General features: G+C 38.5%; 1 protein-coding gene and 1 pseudogene across 1 annotated transcript in view; both read right to left on the bottom strand.

Moving 5' to 3' along the window:
- Nucleotides 1–636: 636 nt before the first annotated feature.
- Nucleotides 637–7,137, bottom strand: LOC123972823 (annotated as a pseudogene).
- Nucleotides 7,138–13,634: 6,497 nt separating this feature from the next.
- The window catches only part of LOC123972963 (myosin-7-like), an 11,122-nt gene continuing 8,423 nt past the window's right edge, over nucleotides 13,635–16,333 (bottom strand). Inside the window, exons 31-37 of the mRNA XM_046052746.1 lie at nucleotides 15,286–15,594; nucleotides 14,999–15,202; nucleotides 14,615–14,911; nucleotides 14,396–14,500; nucleotides 14,194–14,289; nucleotides 13,964–14,098; nucleotides 13,635–13,671 (exon numbers count right to left, since the gene is read on the bottom strand). Coding sequence (XP_045908702.1) covers nucleotides 13,651–13,671; nucleotides 13,964–14,098; nucleotides 14,194–14,289; nucleotides 14,396–14,500; nucleotides 14,615–14,911; nucleotides 14,999–15,202; nucleotides 15,286–15,594 — 1,167 coding nt within the window. The 3' untranslated portion in view covers nucleotides 13,635–13,650. The remainder of the gene's footprint in view (nucleotides 13,672–13,963; nucleotides 14,099–14,193; nucleotides 14,290–14,395; nucleotides 14,501–14,614; nucleotides 14,912–14,998; nucleotides 15,203–15,285; nucleotides 15,595–16,333) is intronic.

Here is a 16,333-nt window from a genome sequence, read left to right as displayed (position 1 = left end):
GACCACATCATCCAGCTCCAGCCTGAGCTCACTCTTCTCCTTCTCCAGTTTCTGCTTGACTCTCTGCAGGTTGTCAATCTGCTCTCCCAGGTCAGCAACACTGTCAGCTTGTTTCTTCCTGAGCGTGGCAGCAGTGGCTTCATGCTGCAGAGTGGCCTCTTCGAGGTCTCTGCGGAGTTTCTGGAACTCAGCCTCCCTCTTCTTGTTCATCTCAATCTGGGCAGATGTTGCTCCACCAGCCTCCTCCAGCCTCTCGCTGATCTCCTCCAGCTCTCTGGCCAAGTCTGCTCTCTGCTTCTCCACCTTGGCTCGGGCAGCTCGCTCTGCCTCAAGCTCTTCCTCCAGCTCCTCAATGCGGGCCTGGACAAAAATAAAAATGAATGTTTGCATTAAAAGCCTGTTACATTAGCTAAATGTCACATTTGTGCAAAGCAAATGAAATCTTCATCTTATTTAACATTACCTGCAACTCCTTTAATTTTTTATGGAGCTGGGCACTCATTGCCTGTTCGTCTTCTATTTTGCCACTGAGTTGACTAATTTCAAAATCTTTCCTGTGGATAAAAATAAGGTTTTAAATGAGAGGCTGACACAAAAACTTGAATCTATTTCTGTTTTACGAGTACAATTTTCACATTACTTTTTCAGCCTCTCTTCGAGTTGCTGCTTGTCATTTTCCAGGTCCATGATACTTTCTTGGGCTAACTTTAGGTCTCCTTCAAGCTTCCGCTTTGCTCTCTCAAGGTCCATACGCACTTTCTTCTCTTGCTCAAGGGACCCTTCGAGCTGTGGGCCATAAAAGGCAACTTTTGGTTTTCAGTTATTATTTATTATTTGCTATATACAAATCCACCTGATCTACTAAACTCTTACATCATCCACTTGCTGCTCCAGCTTAGCCTTGGCCTTGGTCAGAGTGTTGACTTTGTCTTCTTCACTCTGCAGATCATCCAGTGTTTGCTGATGAGCTTCCTGTAAGGCTTTCTTTTCCTTGGTCAACTTAGCAATGATTTCATCCAGAGCTGCCATTTCTTCAGTCAGGTTCTTCACCTATGGACAGTGGATTTTTTTTAGCAAGGACTTTAATGTGATGTTATTGTGGATACACAGAGTAATTTCACAGTTATTAGGATTTGTGGTACCTTGTTCTCAGTGGCATGCTTCTCTTTCTCCACTTTAGCCAGAGTTAACTCTAAGTCATCAATGTCTTTCTTGAGCTCCGAGCACTCATCCTCCAGCTTCCTCTTCTTACCGGTCAGTTCAGCATTCATCTCCTCCTCATCCTCCAGCCTTTCCGTCAGCTCTTTGATTTTTGCCTCAAGCTGAATCTTGCTCTTAATCAGCCCCTCGCATCTTTCTTCAGCATCACAAAGATTATCTTGCTCCTGTTATTATTGAAAAGCCACATGATTAAACACTGGCAGACTTTGTTTGATTTTAATATTATGTGTAATCCTGACAGGCAAACATACAGATTGAACTTGGAGCTGCAGGTCATTCTTCTCTTGGAGTAGAGTGACCATTTTTTCCTCTAGTTCCTTTCTACGAGCCTCAGACTTTGCGTAAGCTTCTTTGAGTTTGGCAAACTCTTCCTTCATGTTGGCCATCTCCTTTTCAGTCTCTGCTGACTTCAACAGAGGTTTAATCTTGAAGTACATCTTCATCCAGGGCCAATTCTTGACCCCCATGAAGGCACGGATGTTCCACTGGATCACAAGTAGTGCATCCCTGTGGAAAACAGATTATTATTGTCTTTAAAGCCTGCTCCAGAAGGGAAAATCCAGTTTTAACCTGACTGGTAAAAAATTCCTTTTTAATATGCCCTTTATCAATTTGATGCTAATTGCAATGTTTACATTGTTTACATGCAGATTTACTGTTTGGTACCTTTACAGAATTAAGGGTCTAAGGATACGTGGTCTTGTATGCTGTGCAAATTGTGAAGCCTCTTGAGGAAAATTTGTGATCTGTGAATTTGGGCTTTGTGAATAAACGAACTTGACTTGACTAACAGAGTTGAGCCATGCAGTGAACAGGTACCTGCGTTCAACAATCTTCTGGAATTCAATTCTTGCCAGAAGACCACGAGACCGGGCTTGGATGCCAGTGATAATTAGTGCTAGGCGGTCATCTCGCATCTCCTCTAGCTGGCCCAGCAGTCCAGCTTTAAAGAACACCTTTTTATAGGGAAGTATCAGATAGTCAGTAATCACATATACAAAATGTATTTTCTCTTAATCAACATTGAAAATTCGGACCTTAGTGTGCCCCAGTTTGTACTGGCTGTGGTCAATATCCAGAGAACCCAACAGTTTCTCGGCAGCCTTCTTGTTGTCAATGAACTGTCCCTCAGGAATGGCATTAGGGTTTAAAATACGGTATCTTTGACACAAATAGAAAAGATAAAATGTTTTGCTTGTTGTGAAAATATTGTATAAGACACTACAAAAATTCTGAAAAGATAATCATTCTCATTTATAGTTTTAGATTTGGGTTTATTCATCCCATGCAAACCTCTGTTTGAAATCTCCATAGAGGATCCTGTTGGGGAAGCCCTTTCTGCAGATCCTGATTCCTTCCAGCACACCGTTACAGCGCAGCTGGTGCATCACCAGAGGATTCTCCATGGCCCCAGGAGTCTTGGTCTCATTGGGGATGATGCAGCGTACAAAGTGAGGGTGAGTAGACCTCAAGTTGGTCATCAGCTTGTTCAGGTTCTCCTGCAAGTTTAAAAAAAATAATAGCTTTAAATAAATTGTATGTATTCATTGTGTTTGACACTAACTTCTTTAAAAAGATTGTGTTATAATTTTCAGTGGGTGCTGTTGGTGAATAATCATTTCTTGGTAAGCTTAGATCCTCTTTTCATCTATGCTATAATTCCAATAGCCTTACACTTACATATGACGCCTTCTAGCTTAGACCCAAAATCCTTATTTGAAACATGTGAATGATATAGACAAGTCTCTTACCCTGTGCAAGGCTGATACAGTTTGGAAGGATGAACCTTTCTTCTTGCTGCCACCACCTTTCCCCTTCCCACCAGACTCCTGAGCTAAATAAAAATCACTGTCAAATTTAGTCGACAGAAAACTGCACAAAAGGTGTAAAACTGAATCTGTATTGAGATGTTAATCATGCTATTGTTGTTCTAATACTGTAAGTCCTAATTCATTTACATGATTTTACTAGTGAGTGTCAACATACCTGAATCAGCTCCTGCATATCCGGCAAAAAGTATGCCTAAAAGCTTAAGGGTAGATTTTTGGAAAAGTCCAACCACAGTCTCATTCAGAGGATCTTTGTTCTTCACCAGCCAGTTGTTGATATTATAATCAACAGTTCCAGCATAGTGAACCAGGGAGAAATGGGCCTCTGGTCTCCCTTTGATAACTCTGGGCTTCTGGAAGTTGTTTGATTTCCCCAGATGGTTGTCATAGAGCTTAGCTTTAAAGGTGGCATCAGAGGCTTTGGGGAACATACACTCCTCTTCAAGGATGGACATGATACCCATGGGCTGAGGAGAATATAACGATTTTTTGTCATTTTGTAACTTAATCACATATTTAGGCTAATTTGCCTAACTAAAATGAAATACTCACCTTTTCAATCAGGTCTATACAGGCCTGCAAGTCCATCCCAAAATCTATGAAAGTCCATTCAATGCCCTCTTTCTTGTACTCTTCCTGCTCCAGCACAAACATGTGGTGGTTGAAAAACTGTTGCAGTTTTTCATTGGTGAAGTTGATGCACAGCTGCTCAAAGGTGTTGAACTGTAATAATATTGATAGGTAAATAAAAATTGACTTGATAGATTGGCATGAAAATGCTAAGGATAAGCAGAAATGTTACAAATGTTTATGAATTTTAGATTTCATTCCAAACTCACATCAAAGATCTCAAATCCAGCAATGTCCAGAACACCAATGAAGTATTGGCGAGGCTGTTTGGTGTCCAGGGATTGGTTAATTCTCATTACCATCCACAGGAACATCTTCTCATACACTGCCTTAGACAGTGCACCAACAGCATAGTACACCTTGGGGAGAAAATAATTAGTAATTTCTTTGAAACTGAACTTTTTATTAAATCAAACTATCCTCAAAAGGTTCACTTCAATTACCTGAGCAACGTTTTGTCCCTTGGTGACCCACTCATTTCCTACTTTAACTCTTGGGTGACAGAGACCTTTGATAAGGTCAGCAGAGTTCAGGCCCATCAGATAAGCTACTTTGTCAGCATCTGAGAAAGTGAAGATATACATAAGTCACATATACATTACATAAGTTTCTGACACTTCATCCTGACATTGAGCATGCTCTCTCAGCTTTTCTGTCTTTCTCTACAGTGTTCTTTGTCACACTTAAGTTATGATCTGGTGACAAACCAGTTTATGAAAATTAATTAATTGATAGATAGAGAAAGAAGAAAAAGGGTGGCTCCTTGAATATAGATATACACTCACTTGCTTAGGTTACTTAGGGACACCTAATACAACCTACAGTCTAATACAACCGTCATGCAAAAAATTATCTCTAAAATTTGAATTGTATTGCTTTAAACTCACATCTGTTTCTATTACAATACAGTTAAACATCACCACTAACTACATTCTCCATAAATACCATAAAGTTAACAATTCTCTAAAACATTTTCAGAAAAAACTGAACATTAAAACCTTGATAAAGGTGGGATCTTTTGCATGACTGTTAAAACACTGGTGAGTTTAGTATACTGGTATGTAAAAACACAGTTGAGAGGTGTTATTTTATCAATTGACGTACAAAGTAATTATGTATAACATACAAACCAGGACACAACCTAATGCAAATCTAAATGCGGTCCCTGACATGTCTTTGCTTAGTATGCCTTTTTCATAATCCCAGTTGGATTTAGACTCCTTATAAATGTTACAAATGCTGGATCTGAATTGTACCAAGTCACATATAATAATAATCATATTCATAATGCACATCTACATATAACAGTCTCTTGTACCTTCAGTGCCATCAGCCTCGGCCTGCTCCTCTCGCTGCTTCTGCTTAAACTTCATGTTACCATAGTGCATGATGGCACCAGTCAGCTTGTAAATGCTGTTCTTCTCTTCTTGAGTGAAGCCCAGCACATCAAAGGCATCCTGAATTAAATCACAAAATGCAAGTCTAGTATTTCCTTATTTTGTTGAAAAAAAAAATGTTTGGATTAAAAACTGTTTTTTGTTGTAAATCAAAGAATCAGCTGACATCAGTGGCCATCAGCTCCTCTGAATCATTGATGGAGGCTACTGTTGTCTCTCCTTGGGAGATGAAGGCGTAGTCATAGGGGTTGTTGGTGATAAGCAACATCTCTAAAAAAAAAATATTTACAAAATAGAAAATGATACAGCACAGTAATACATAATGTAATATATTATGTACAATATATGTACATTTTACACTTACCCAGAAGTTCAGGCTTTGCCTGAGACAAAATCTGGTAGAAAATGTGGTAGTCCCTCTCAGCTTTGAGCTGATAGGTCACACGGGACTTTTCCAGAAGGTCTGTAAAGGGTACAATATATGTTAAGTCATTGTGTTTCAGTCTAAAATATCACAATAAAAAAACACTGGGATTGGCTCCAGCACCATGCAACCCTATAAAGGACAGGAGTGGATGCATGGATAGATTTAGTTTTACTTACAAGTCTCGATGTCAGCAGAAGCCAGCTTTCCACGGTTGTCAAAATGAATTCTAATGAATTTACCCTATGAGGGAAAGTAGTGTTCAGTTATATTTCTAATATAAAGTAAAGTGACTCTCAGTCAATTATTGATTATCAAGTAGCCTCACTGCAGTCACAAAGAAACTCACAAATCTGGAGGAGTTGTCATTCCTGATGGTCTTCGCATTTCCAAAGGCCTCCAGAGCAGGGTTAGCCTGAATGATTTGATCCTCCAGGGTACCCTGAGTTTGTTAAATAAAGACACAACTTCAGGTTTACTGCCAATTTTGGAGAAGCTTTCAAACTCTCTTGACTTACCATTGATCTTCTGGTTGTACCATATTAAAAATATCTGTGTGATACAAACCTTTTTCTCAGCAGCTTGATCTTTCTTCCCACTCGGGACAGCAGCGATGCTGGCAAAGTACTGAATGACACGCTTGGTATTGACAGTCTTTCCAGCACCGGATTCTCCTCTGAGCAGAAGAGATATAGAAAGATTTAGGCAGATATATATATTAAGATATATAACTCTTAACTACCAAAGAGGTTTCTGTTGGCTGCGTGACTTACGTGATAAGGATTGACTGATTTTCTCGGTCTGTCAGCAAGAGAAATTATCAAATTATCAGTAAAAAAGACAATGATGTCAGAGTTTAATATTTTACCAAGATGAAGGCTAAACAGATTATGTACCTGACAGCATGTACTGGTAGCCATTGTCAGAGATGGAGAAGATGTGAGGAGGAGCTTCACTCCTCTTCTTTCCTCTATAGGCAACAACCACTTCTTGGTTGTAGACTGGCAGCCACTTGTAGGGGTTGACAGTCACACAGAAGAGCCCGGAGTAGGTCTGTCACAGCATTAGAAGGGTTACAGATGTTAGGAAGATAGCATAATGTGTTTTTTAGTCATAAGTACAGTATGTTGCTTATTAACTGATTTGCTTTATCAGTTAATAATGAATTATTAATGTATAATTAATAATGAAGATACGGTTTTATTGTCTTACATAGATCATCCATGCTGCATAACGCTCTTTGAGGTTAAACAACACAGCAGGCTCATGGAGGAAGGTGAACATCGCCATGTCTTCAATTTTATCAAACTTTGGCGGGTTCTGAGGGTGTATATCACACTCCTTCACTGTGACAGTCTGCAGAAAGGGATAGCGCATTCTTAGACAAAGTAGAAACTTGGATTTGAACTGAACTCAATTAATATGTTGTTCATACCTTCCCAAATTCAGTCTGAACAGTGACTTTGTCACCGTCACGACTGGTGATGGATGCCTTGACGTACTCAACCTCGGGGTCAGGAACAAAACACTCCTTCTTCATGTCAAATATACGGGTTTGAGCTTCTAGACGCTCCTTATCTGACTTCCGCAGAAAAGGAGCAGCGGGGCCAAACTCTGCCATGGCAGCATCACCCATTTTTCAACCTCTAAAGAAAAAATCAAATGTTATGGCCTGTGATTTCTGTATATGACCGATTCCAACCAAGGAAAACACACACATGACAACTGTTTAGTAAAACTGACATAATTAAAGAATTCATTAGACATAATGAAACGTTTTCTATATCCCCATACAAAACACAATAATAATTTATAATCATTGCATTGTTAACATACCTGTATTATTTATACAGATGCAGAAATCAATAAGCTTAAATGCATGTTTCTCTAACATTAGAGTTATAAAGACATGCAAAAGTCCTTTACATGAGGGAAAATTGTATGTCTCAGGCCTTTTGATATGCAATAACAAAAGCCCCAAAATGGCAGAATCAGAAAAGCTGACATAAAAATACAAATTAGAATTAGAAAGGTACTTTATTGCACTGTTATTTTCACATACAAGTAGCAAAATTCATTCTCCGCATTTAACCCACCCCTCAAGGGAGCAGTGAGCAGTCGCTGTGCAGCGCCCAAGGACCAACTCCAGATCTCTAACAGTGTCACTGGTCAGTAGCACTGACTGAAGAACCTGACATGTTTGTGATGGTGGGGGAAACACCCGGAGGAAACCCATGCAGACACGGGGAGAACATGCAAACTCCACACCGGTACGACAAGGGTTTGAACCCAGGACCTTCTTGCTGTGAGGCCACAGTGTTATCCACTGGAAAACCAGCACTTAATAAATATTGAGATAATAATTGGGTTAACTGTTGTTGTGCTCCATAATAAAGAAAAATGTAGTGCAGCTGTGAATTTTACCTGATTTGTTTCACTCCACAGGAAATTGGGATCTGTGCTATTTATATTTAGTAGACAGAAGCAAACCAAATTATGACATTATTTAACTAAGGCAAATAAAGTTTGACAATTAAAAGATATTTATTAAAATAGACTGTCTATATGTAGCCAAGATTTTTTTCAACATCTTAAACAAACACTTTTCAAAATGGTCACTGACATAGTAGCATAGCAGTTTCTCACATGAGTGGATGTTTTTCTTACCTTTGACCGTCAACCTTTGTTAAGTGAAATGATGGATCCAGTGGCTGACACCAGGCTGCCTCTCCATTAATAAAGGTTGTTAGTTAACCAAATATGGGGATGAATATCATAGAAATGGCATCCAGGTTGCCTATCACAAAAAGCATTTTCCAAATTTGGTAGAGCCTTGTGTTGCTATTTGTTGCTCTCATCTTGTGAACAACAGACTAATACGACAGATGAGACATGAAGGGGGAAGGCAGGAGGTGGGGAAGCAGTGACAGGCTGCCATCTATCAAGTAATTATCTTGTGTTCCACCGAGTAATATGAAGTAGTTTTGTAATAATAATAATAATAATAATAATAATGATAGAAAAATTAAGTTAAAATGTAATGCTGGAAATGTTACTATTTAAAGTTTCTATTTTGTTGAGTAAACTACATAAACCTTTGACAAAACGCTTAAGGGCATGATTATAGGAAAGAAAGTAGAAAATCCCTTTCCAACAACACTTGATGCTAATTTTAAATCAGTTCTGACAGTTAGTTCTACAGTTAATTATTCATCTGGATCAATACATGATCAACACATAATAGGACCTACTACACCTAATGCTGCACTAATTAGGCACAAATCCTTTCTTTTCTTGGAACTGAAAATCTCAGTAGGAAACAAATAACATGGAATAATTATATTAATTGTCATTTGTTGCTAAGAAGACTGATGCACTGTGCTTTATGATAATGTGTCTTAAATATGGAAGACATGTTTTATCATGTGCCTATACTCTAAACTAAGTAGGCTTGCAGGCAAGCAGGATTTATGGGACATTAAATATTTCAAGATATGAAGTTCAACAATAGTCTGTCAAGTGATAGTGTGTGAAATACATTTCTAGAGAGAGGATAGAGAGCTACAGCTGTTGTCTACAGAGAGGCAAGACAAGGCCAAGGTCGCAGCTGTGAGATCCCTTTATTATCACTCACCACTGTTCACAAATATATGCCCCCACCCTGATCAGTTGGCAGTGTTTTGTTTCTTTACCAATAAGAATTCAGAAACTATGCAATTCAACTCATGTTTATGTTTATGAAGTCTACCTGAGCTCACTTCTGTGGTAGAAACCTAGGATGCCAAAACAGATGCCATCTGCAAGACCCACAGTACCTTCAGAAAGACGGACACTAAAGGATACCACAGTTTAGTAGTAACAAAGTCATGAAGCAGTTTATTCCAACCAGCATTCTGCAACTGAATAATAATAATAATAATAATAATAATAATAATATATTAAAGTAACTGTGTCATTATTTATTCATTATGTGATTATTAATTTATGTTGACATGGCTTTGTGCCATTCATAGTCACATAATCAAGTATGCAAACGTGTGTTTTTGTGCACACCTTGCATGTCCTTGTGGTGTCCTTAGTAATATCTACAATAATCTGAATAATTGTACTGTACTGTTTGTAATTGTACAGTATGTGATGTGTAAATGATGAAGGTGTCAGGTGATGATTTATAGCCTAACATGTGCCGTGCCATTAGTGAAACAGTCACCTGGCCTATGCATATAGATAAATATAGATATTCTTGTTTTCCAATGTTATCATCACTGGCTACAGTTAGGTTACAGTCAGGTTGACAGGATGTAAAAGTCTGTTAGATATTAACTTAAATAATAAGTGTATTTGAATTATGTGCAGTATTAGTTATCATAAAAGTAAAATGTTTTCACAATGAAAATTAGAAATCTTGACATACGTACGAGGCTAATTATTTTTGTGTTTTACTGCTTTTAACAAAAAAATGATCGTTTATGAGGAGCAGATCAGTTCAAGATCAGATCAAACTAAAGTTTTATTTTTTTTCAATTGTTTAATTGACAGCTGTTTTATACTGAGAGAAGATACAGAGGATATAGCATAAATAAGCTGCTTTGTTTTAAATCATAATTAAACATATTTTCTTTAAAACAATATCAACTTAAGTGTGTGCTCTGGAAATTGTATTTTTAAAATCAGATTTATGTTTTATTCATTTTTTTATTTTCAAAATATACGGATAAATTCTGTGAAAAAAACATTTTAAATAAAAACCTACATAGGCTACACAACATATGTCTGTGCTGTACTGAAACAAATTCACATCATTGTAACCTACACTCCAGGCTTCCATCCAAACGTTGCCTGCTGTGAGTGCCCTTGGCCTGCTACTGTTGACATGGCATTGTCTTCTCTTTATCCTTGAACACAAAGATAACTTGTGAAATTCCTGCTGGCTGCCTTTGAGAGCTTGGTGATTTAGAGGACAGCTTGGGGACAACTTGTGACGCAGGTAGTCAGGGCAGGTTTTAATTTTTTCTTTGACCAGCAGCAGCAGGTGATACGCCCCAAAGGAAATCAAGGATGTACTGTATGTACTAAATGTGTAATATTGGATAATGTATCATATACAAATCTGCTAATTACATCTATATTCAGAACTAATTTTAAAAATTGCACACAACAATTGTGTGCCATACTATGAAGAACGATGATGCAAATCTACCTGAAACTACCAAGAATAACGGAAGCCAGGATCTTTCTGAAACATGTACTGTAATGTGATTTTCCTGACTTGACACAGAATTTAAACCCAGTTATAGTGAAACCCTCTGCTACAAATGAAAGTTTACAAAGCATGGTGGCCAGGAATGCAACCGAAACCTCAGTTGTCCTCCTTTCTATCACAACACATCTCACCACGTCTTGTCCTTGCTTGCCTTCACACTAGAAATCTCATCTCCTTTACTTATCCCTCAGTCTATTCTAGGCTCACCAGCCTATTAAAGGTCTCATTCCCAGCTGTCCACAGTCCTTGACTTTTACAATCACATGAACACACAAGGGAAGGTGTGAAGCACCTTGCCTCACTTAAGTTTGAAACTAGAGCCAGCAATGCTATTGTTAGTATGTGTTCTTTGTTGTTGTGAAATGTTACTTCTAAGGGGATGTTGAGCTCTGACGGAGGCCAGGAGTTGATTGTTGTCTTGCTTTGTCTTCTCCCCACTTATTCAGACTGCGGACCTCTGTGTGGACTCAGGTCCTGTGTGGCAATGATCAGGGCATGGCGAAATAATGGAAAGGTACTGTTGACCATCTCTTATTGTGGATGCAAAGCCTATAATGTTATAAAATCTGCTAATTTGGAAAACTGATAAAGATTTAATTTAGCCATAATATACTCTCACTGTCAATGTCCTATTTTGATTGATGAAATGGTGTCTTTCATTGAGGACTGTGGCCCTGAATTCACCAGAAGTCAGACCACTTTGCTGTGTTCCAAATGACCCTCCCTTGTCTGGCTTTGATGAAGATGCTTCCTACAAGAGAAAGACTGAGCTCCACTGCTGATATGAAGGTTAGTTGTTTCAAATTGTTTTTGTCTGTAATAATATCAAAATGGCGGCGGGGGGGACATTTAAGTTAAATTTATGTAACGAGCAAAAGTTGGGTCATTTGATGATGTCCAATTATCTGTGTCTAATGAAAATATATTTTAAATGGATAGATAGTTATTTTTCAGGTGTAACTACTTTGCATAGCAGTAATACAACAATAAAACATTTATTTTTTATCATTTATCATTACACACCTCAGCAGTTTTTAAAATTATATTTTGGCACTTTTAAAGGAGCACTTGGTCATGTTCTTGTTTTAATATGTTATATATCCAATGTATGTGCTTTGCCCTTTTCCTGTGGTGCCTCTGCACAAACTTCTCATACTTTACTTGTCAAACAGTGCGTCCACTACTATTCTGTAGTCATCTATATTGCTCATGCTAGCTACCCAATCCTCGTGTGGTACTGCCAAATGTTCAACTTTTGGAAAAGAACTAGTGGCCAATTCCGATTTTTTAAAAGTCTGACCATATACAAATGTTTTTATAACTTTTTTTTATAATTCTTTACTTATTTCTTGATTAGGATCCATATTACACATGCTGTCTGATCAGCATCTTAATATGCCACACCTGTGAGATGGATGGAATATCTCGGCAAAGGAGAAGTGCTGACTAACACAGATTTTGACAGATTTGTGAACAATATTTGAGAGAAATAGGCCTTTTGTGTATATAGAGAAAGTCTTAGATCTTTGAGTTCAACTCATGATGAATGGGGGAAAAAACAAAAGTCTTGCGTTTATAATTTTGTTCAGTGAGCTTTATCAAAGAGGAAAGTCTTAAGCCTACTCTTAAATGTGGAGATGGTGTCTGCCTCACAAAGCCAAACTGCAACCTGATTCCACAGGAGAGGAGCTTGATAACTCTGGCTCCCATTCTACTTTGAGAGACTCAACAAGTACAAGTGTGTTCTAGTGGCAAAATAAGGTACTATGAGCTCCTTTAGATTTGATGGTGTCTGACCATTAAGGGCTTTGTTGGTGAACAGAAGGATTTTAAATTCTGTCCTGGATTTTACATGGAGCCAGTGAAGGAGAAACATGATTTATTTTCCTTGTTCTTGTCAGTACATGTGCTGCAGCATTCTGGATTAGCTGGAGAGTCTTAAGGGACTTATTCAGGCAGCCTGACAATAAGGAACTGCAGTAATCCAACCTAGAAGTAACAAATGCGTGGACTAGTTTTTCAGGATGTGTCTGATTTTTGCCATGTTATGTTGGTGAGGAAAGGTGATCCTTAGAGTTTGTTTAATGTAGGAGTTCAAGGACATGTGCTGATCAAAGATAACTAAGAGATACCTCACGGGGGTGCTGTACGCTAGGACAATAATATCTTTACACAATGTGTGTGTGTTTGGGACCAAGTAAAATAACTTTATGTCTGAGTTTAACATGAGAAAATTGCAGGTCACCCAGGTTTTTACATCATTAAGGCATGCTTGAAGTTTAGCTAACTGATTTTATCTGGCTTGATCGACAGATATAATTTGGTATCATCTGCATAAAGGTGTAAGTATGTAGTGTTTCCAAATAATATTGCCTAATGAAGCATATATAAGATGTAGTTACTAACTACCTTTTTAATAAAAAACTTGAATAGAATGCATGAACCCACTCTGCTGATCATGTAACTGTGTGACATCAGATGAATGAGATCAGTAAAGCACAGCATGTTCACTTGACTAATGATAACAGGAGTAGAAAATGAACATGGATTATTTTATAGTCACTCCAGTGTATTGTTTGTAGTAACAAATCAGTACACATTAAATTACATTATTGTAATGTTTGGGATGTAGTATACCAGATTATTTCTCTTATTTATTTCATTTAAAAAATGGGTCAAGTTGAGTTCTCATTAATAATAAACCACTATTAAATTCAATTAAATTTTATTGTATAAGTCATTTCATTGCACTAGAGCCTTTGTCAATAAAAAGTCAACAAACTCTTTCAGATGCATAATACATTTATTCTACTGAACAAAAACATGTTTAGGGAAACACCATTACATAAACAAGGTGCCTCAGAAACGATAATTTGTGAGGGAATTTCACTCTCCATCAAGTCCTTTCTGAAACAAAAGAAAGAAAATACAACATAAGTTTGATTTGTTTTTGGGTCAAGTAGTATTGTTTCAACCCTTGTTTCTAATGGATTGAGCCAGCATCCCCATAATATATTCACCCTTTAGATCCCTCAGAGAAGTATTCTAAATGTAGTAGTACATTCAATGGAAAACCAGTGCTTTATTGTTACACAGTATATCATCATTTGCAATGCTAGGTAACATTTCTTTCTACGTGGGGAAGCAGCAAAGTGTCAGATGATTTCTCATTTTAAATTTCTAGTATGTGTTTACTGACCTTTGAGCCCACATCACGACTCTTGGCACGCAACTTGTTGACCTGGGACTCAGCGATGTCAGCTCTCTCTTCAGCTTCATCCAGCTCATGTTGAAGCTTACGGAACTTGGTGAGATTATTGTTGGCCTGTTCCTCCTGTAGAACAGACACACCATGTTACATCCAATTATATAATGCTTAGTTTCGTTGGTGAAATGCAAGTTTGGCATTTGATTTTTCACAGTACTTACAGCCTCCTCTGAAGCTCTCTTGTAGGATTTGACCTTTAGCTGCAGCTTGTCCACCAGATCTTGAAGACGTGCTAGGTTTTTTCGGTCTTCTTCTGTCTAAATCGTGTGAAAACAAGATAAATTAAAAATGTATATATATTTTGATCTATATATTTTGATAATCAGAATGTAATTTGCACAGCATAAATAGATTGATAGTTACCTGATAGGTAAGCTCCTTTACACGTCTTTCATACTTTCTCACTCCTTTTACAGCATCACTGGCATGTTTTTGTTCATTTTCCACCTCGGTTTCAAGTTCCCTGACCTGCAGGAAGTAGTATGCAGTCAAAACAAAGGTGAGCCAACACCTCTGTACTTTACTAAGAGCAGCTGTTTATTTTACATATTTAAATGATACAAAGACCCTACTTATACTCACCCTGGCCTCGAGCTTCTGCACCTGCTTCTTGCCTCCCTTCAAGGCGATCTGTTCAGCTTCATCCAGACGGTGCTGCAGGTCTTTGATAGTTTGCTCCATGTTTTTCTTCATACGCTCCAGGTGAGCGCTGGTGTCCTGCTCTTTCTTCAGCTCCTCTGCCATCATGGCAGCATCAGTAATGGCCTTCTTGGCTTTTTCCTCAGCGTTTCTGCACTCCTGCACCGCTTCCTCCACTTCAGTCTGAAGCTGGTTTGTATCAGCCTCCAGCTTCTTCTTCTGGTTTATCAGGCCAGTGTTCTAGTTTTATAGAAAGAGTAGAATTTGCATTGTGAAAACAGTGAATGTAAAACAGACTAGAATGTATAGATAATTACTGTACCTTACCTGTGAGTGCAGTAGCTGCACCCTCTCACTAACATCCAGCAGCTCTTGCTCAGCAAGTTTGCGACCTCTCTCAGTTTGCTCCAGAGCAGACCTGAGCTCCTCAACTTCAGCCTGAAGCAGGCTGTTGCGCCTCTCAACGATGGCAATGTTCTCTTTAAGATCATCATTGGTTCGAAGAGAGTCATCAAGCTGGAGCTGAGTATCCTGGAAAATGTTCAACACCTCCAATTACAAAGATGCCACATAAATGATGCTAGCAAAAATGAAAGGTACATCTCCTTTTTTACCTTCAGATGAGCATGAACAGATTTAAGTTGTTTCTGGGCCTCAGCAGCCTGCCTGTTGGCCTGGCTAAGCTGGATCTCCATCTCATTGAGATCTCCCTCCATTTTCTTCTTCAAACGGATCGCCTCATTCCTGCTGCGAGTCTCTGCCTCAAGAGAGCTCTGTAGATTATCCACAGTTCGCTGTTGGTTTCTCTTTGCTTGCTCCATCTCTTCATCTTTCTCGGCCAGCTTGCGCTCAATTTCAGCCTTAACCTGGCTGAACTCAAGTTGGGCTCTCAGAATCTTCCCTTCCTCATGCTCCAGAGAGGCCTATGGTGAAATAAAGATTGAAAATGAAATGAATGACTAGTTACTATCAATTACCAAAACATGTTCAAGTATATAATTTGAACATACCTCTGCTTCCTCCAGGGCTGTTTGAATCTCAGACTTCTCTTGTTCCAGCTGTTTTCGAATCTTCTCAAGCTCATGAATATTCTTTCCACCCTCACTAATTTGCTCAGTGAGATCAGATATTTCCTCTGAGAAACAAAAAGTTGCATTATCATATAATGGTTTAGATATTAGAGCAAATTCTGTAATTTATGCTGCTGCTACCCTTACCCTGCAGATTCTTGTTCTCTCTTTTCATGGTCTCCAGATGTTCAAGAGATTCTTCATAGGAGTTCTTCAGTTTGAAGAGCTCAGTGCTCAGAGACCTAGCTTCCTTCTGAGCGCCCTCAAGCTCTGTTTGAGACTCCTCGTACTTCTGTTTCCATTCTGCCAAAATCTGAGAGACAGTTCACATTTTAGATAAATGATCTGAAATATTTACGTTTTAAGGTCATGAGGTCAAAGGGTATGCTGTTGTTCATCTAAAAGAGCAAAATTGCCATATGTATTTAAATTCAACCTTGTCAAAGTTTCTTTGCTTCTTGTCCAGAGCAGCAGCAGCAGCATTAGACCTCTCTACATCCACCATGAGATCTTCAATCTCATTCTGCAGCCTGTGTTTGGTCTTCTCCAGAGACGAACATTTAGCATTCACGGCTTCAACTGCCTCCTCAGC

This window comes from Micropterus dolomieu, linkage group LG06 (genome assembly GCF_021292245.1).
Source record: "Micropterus dolomieu isolate WLL.071019.BEF.003 ecotype Adirondacks linkage group LG06, ASM2129224v1, whole genome shotgun sequence".
Lineage (NCBI taxonomy): Eukaryota > Metazoa > Chordata > Actinopteri > Centrarchiformes > Centrarchidae > Micropterus > Micropterus dolomieu.
Note: the sequence above shows the minus strand (reverse complement) of the source record. Positions and strands in the feature narration are given on the sequence as shown.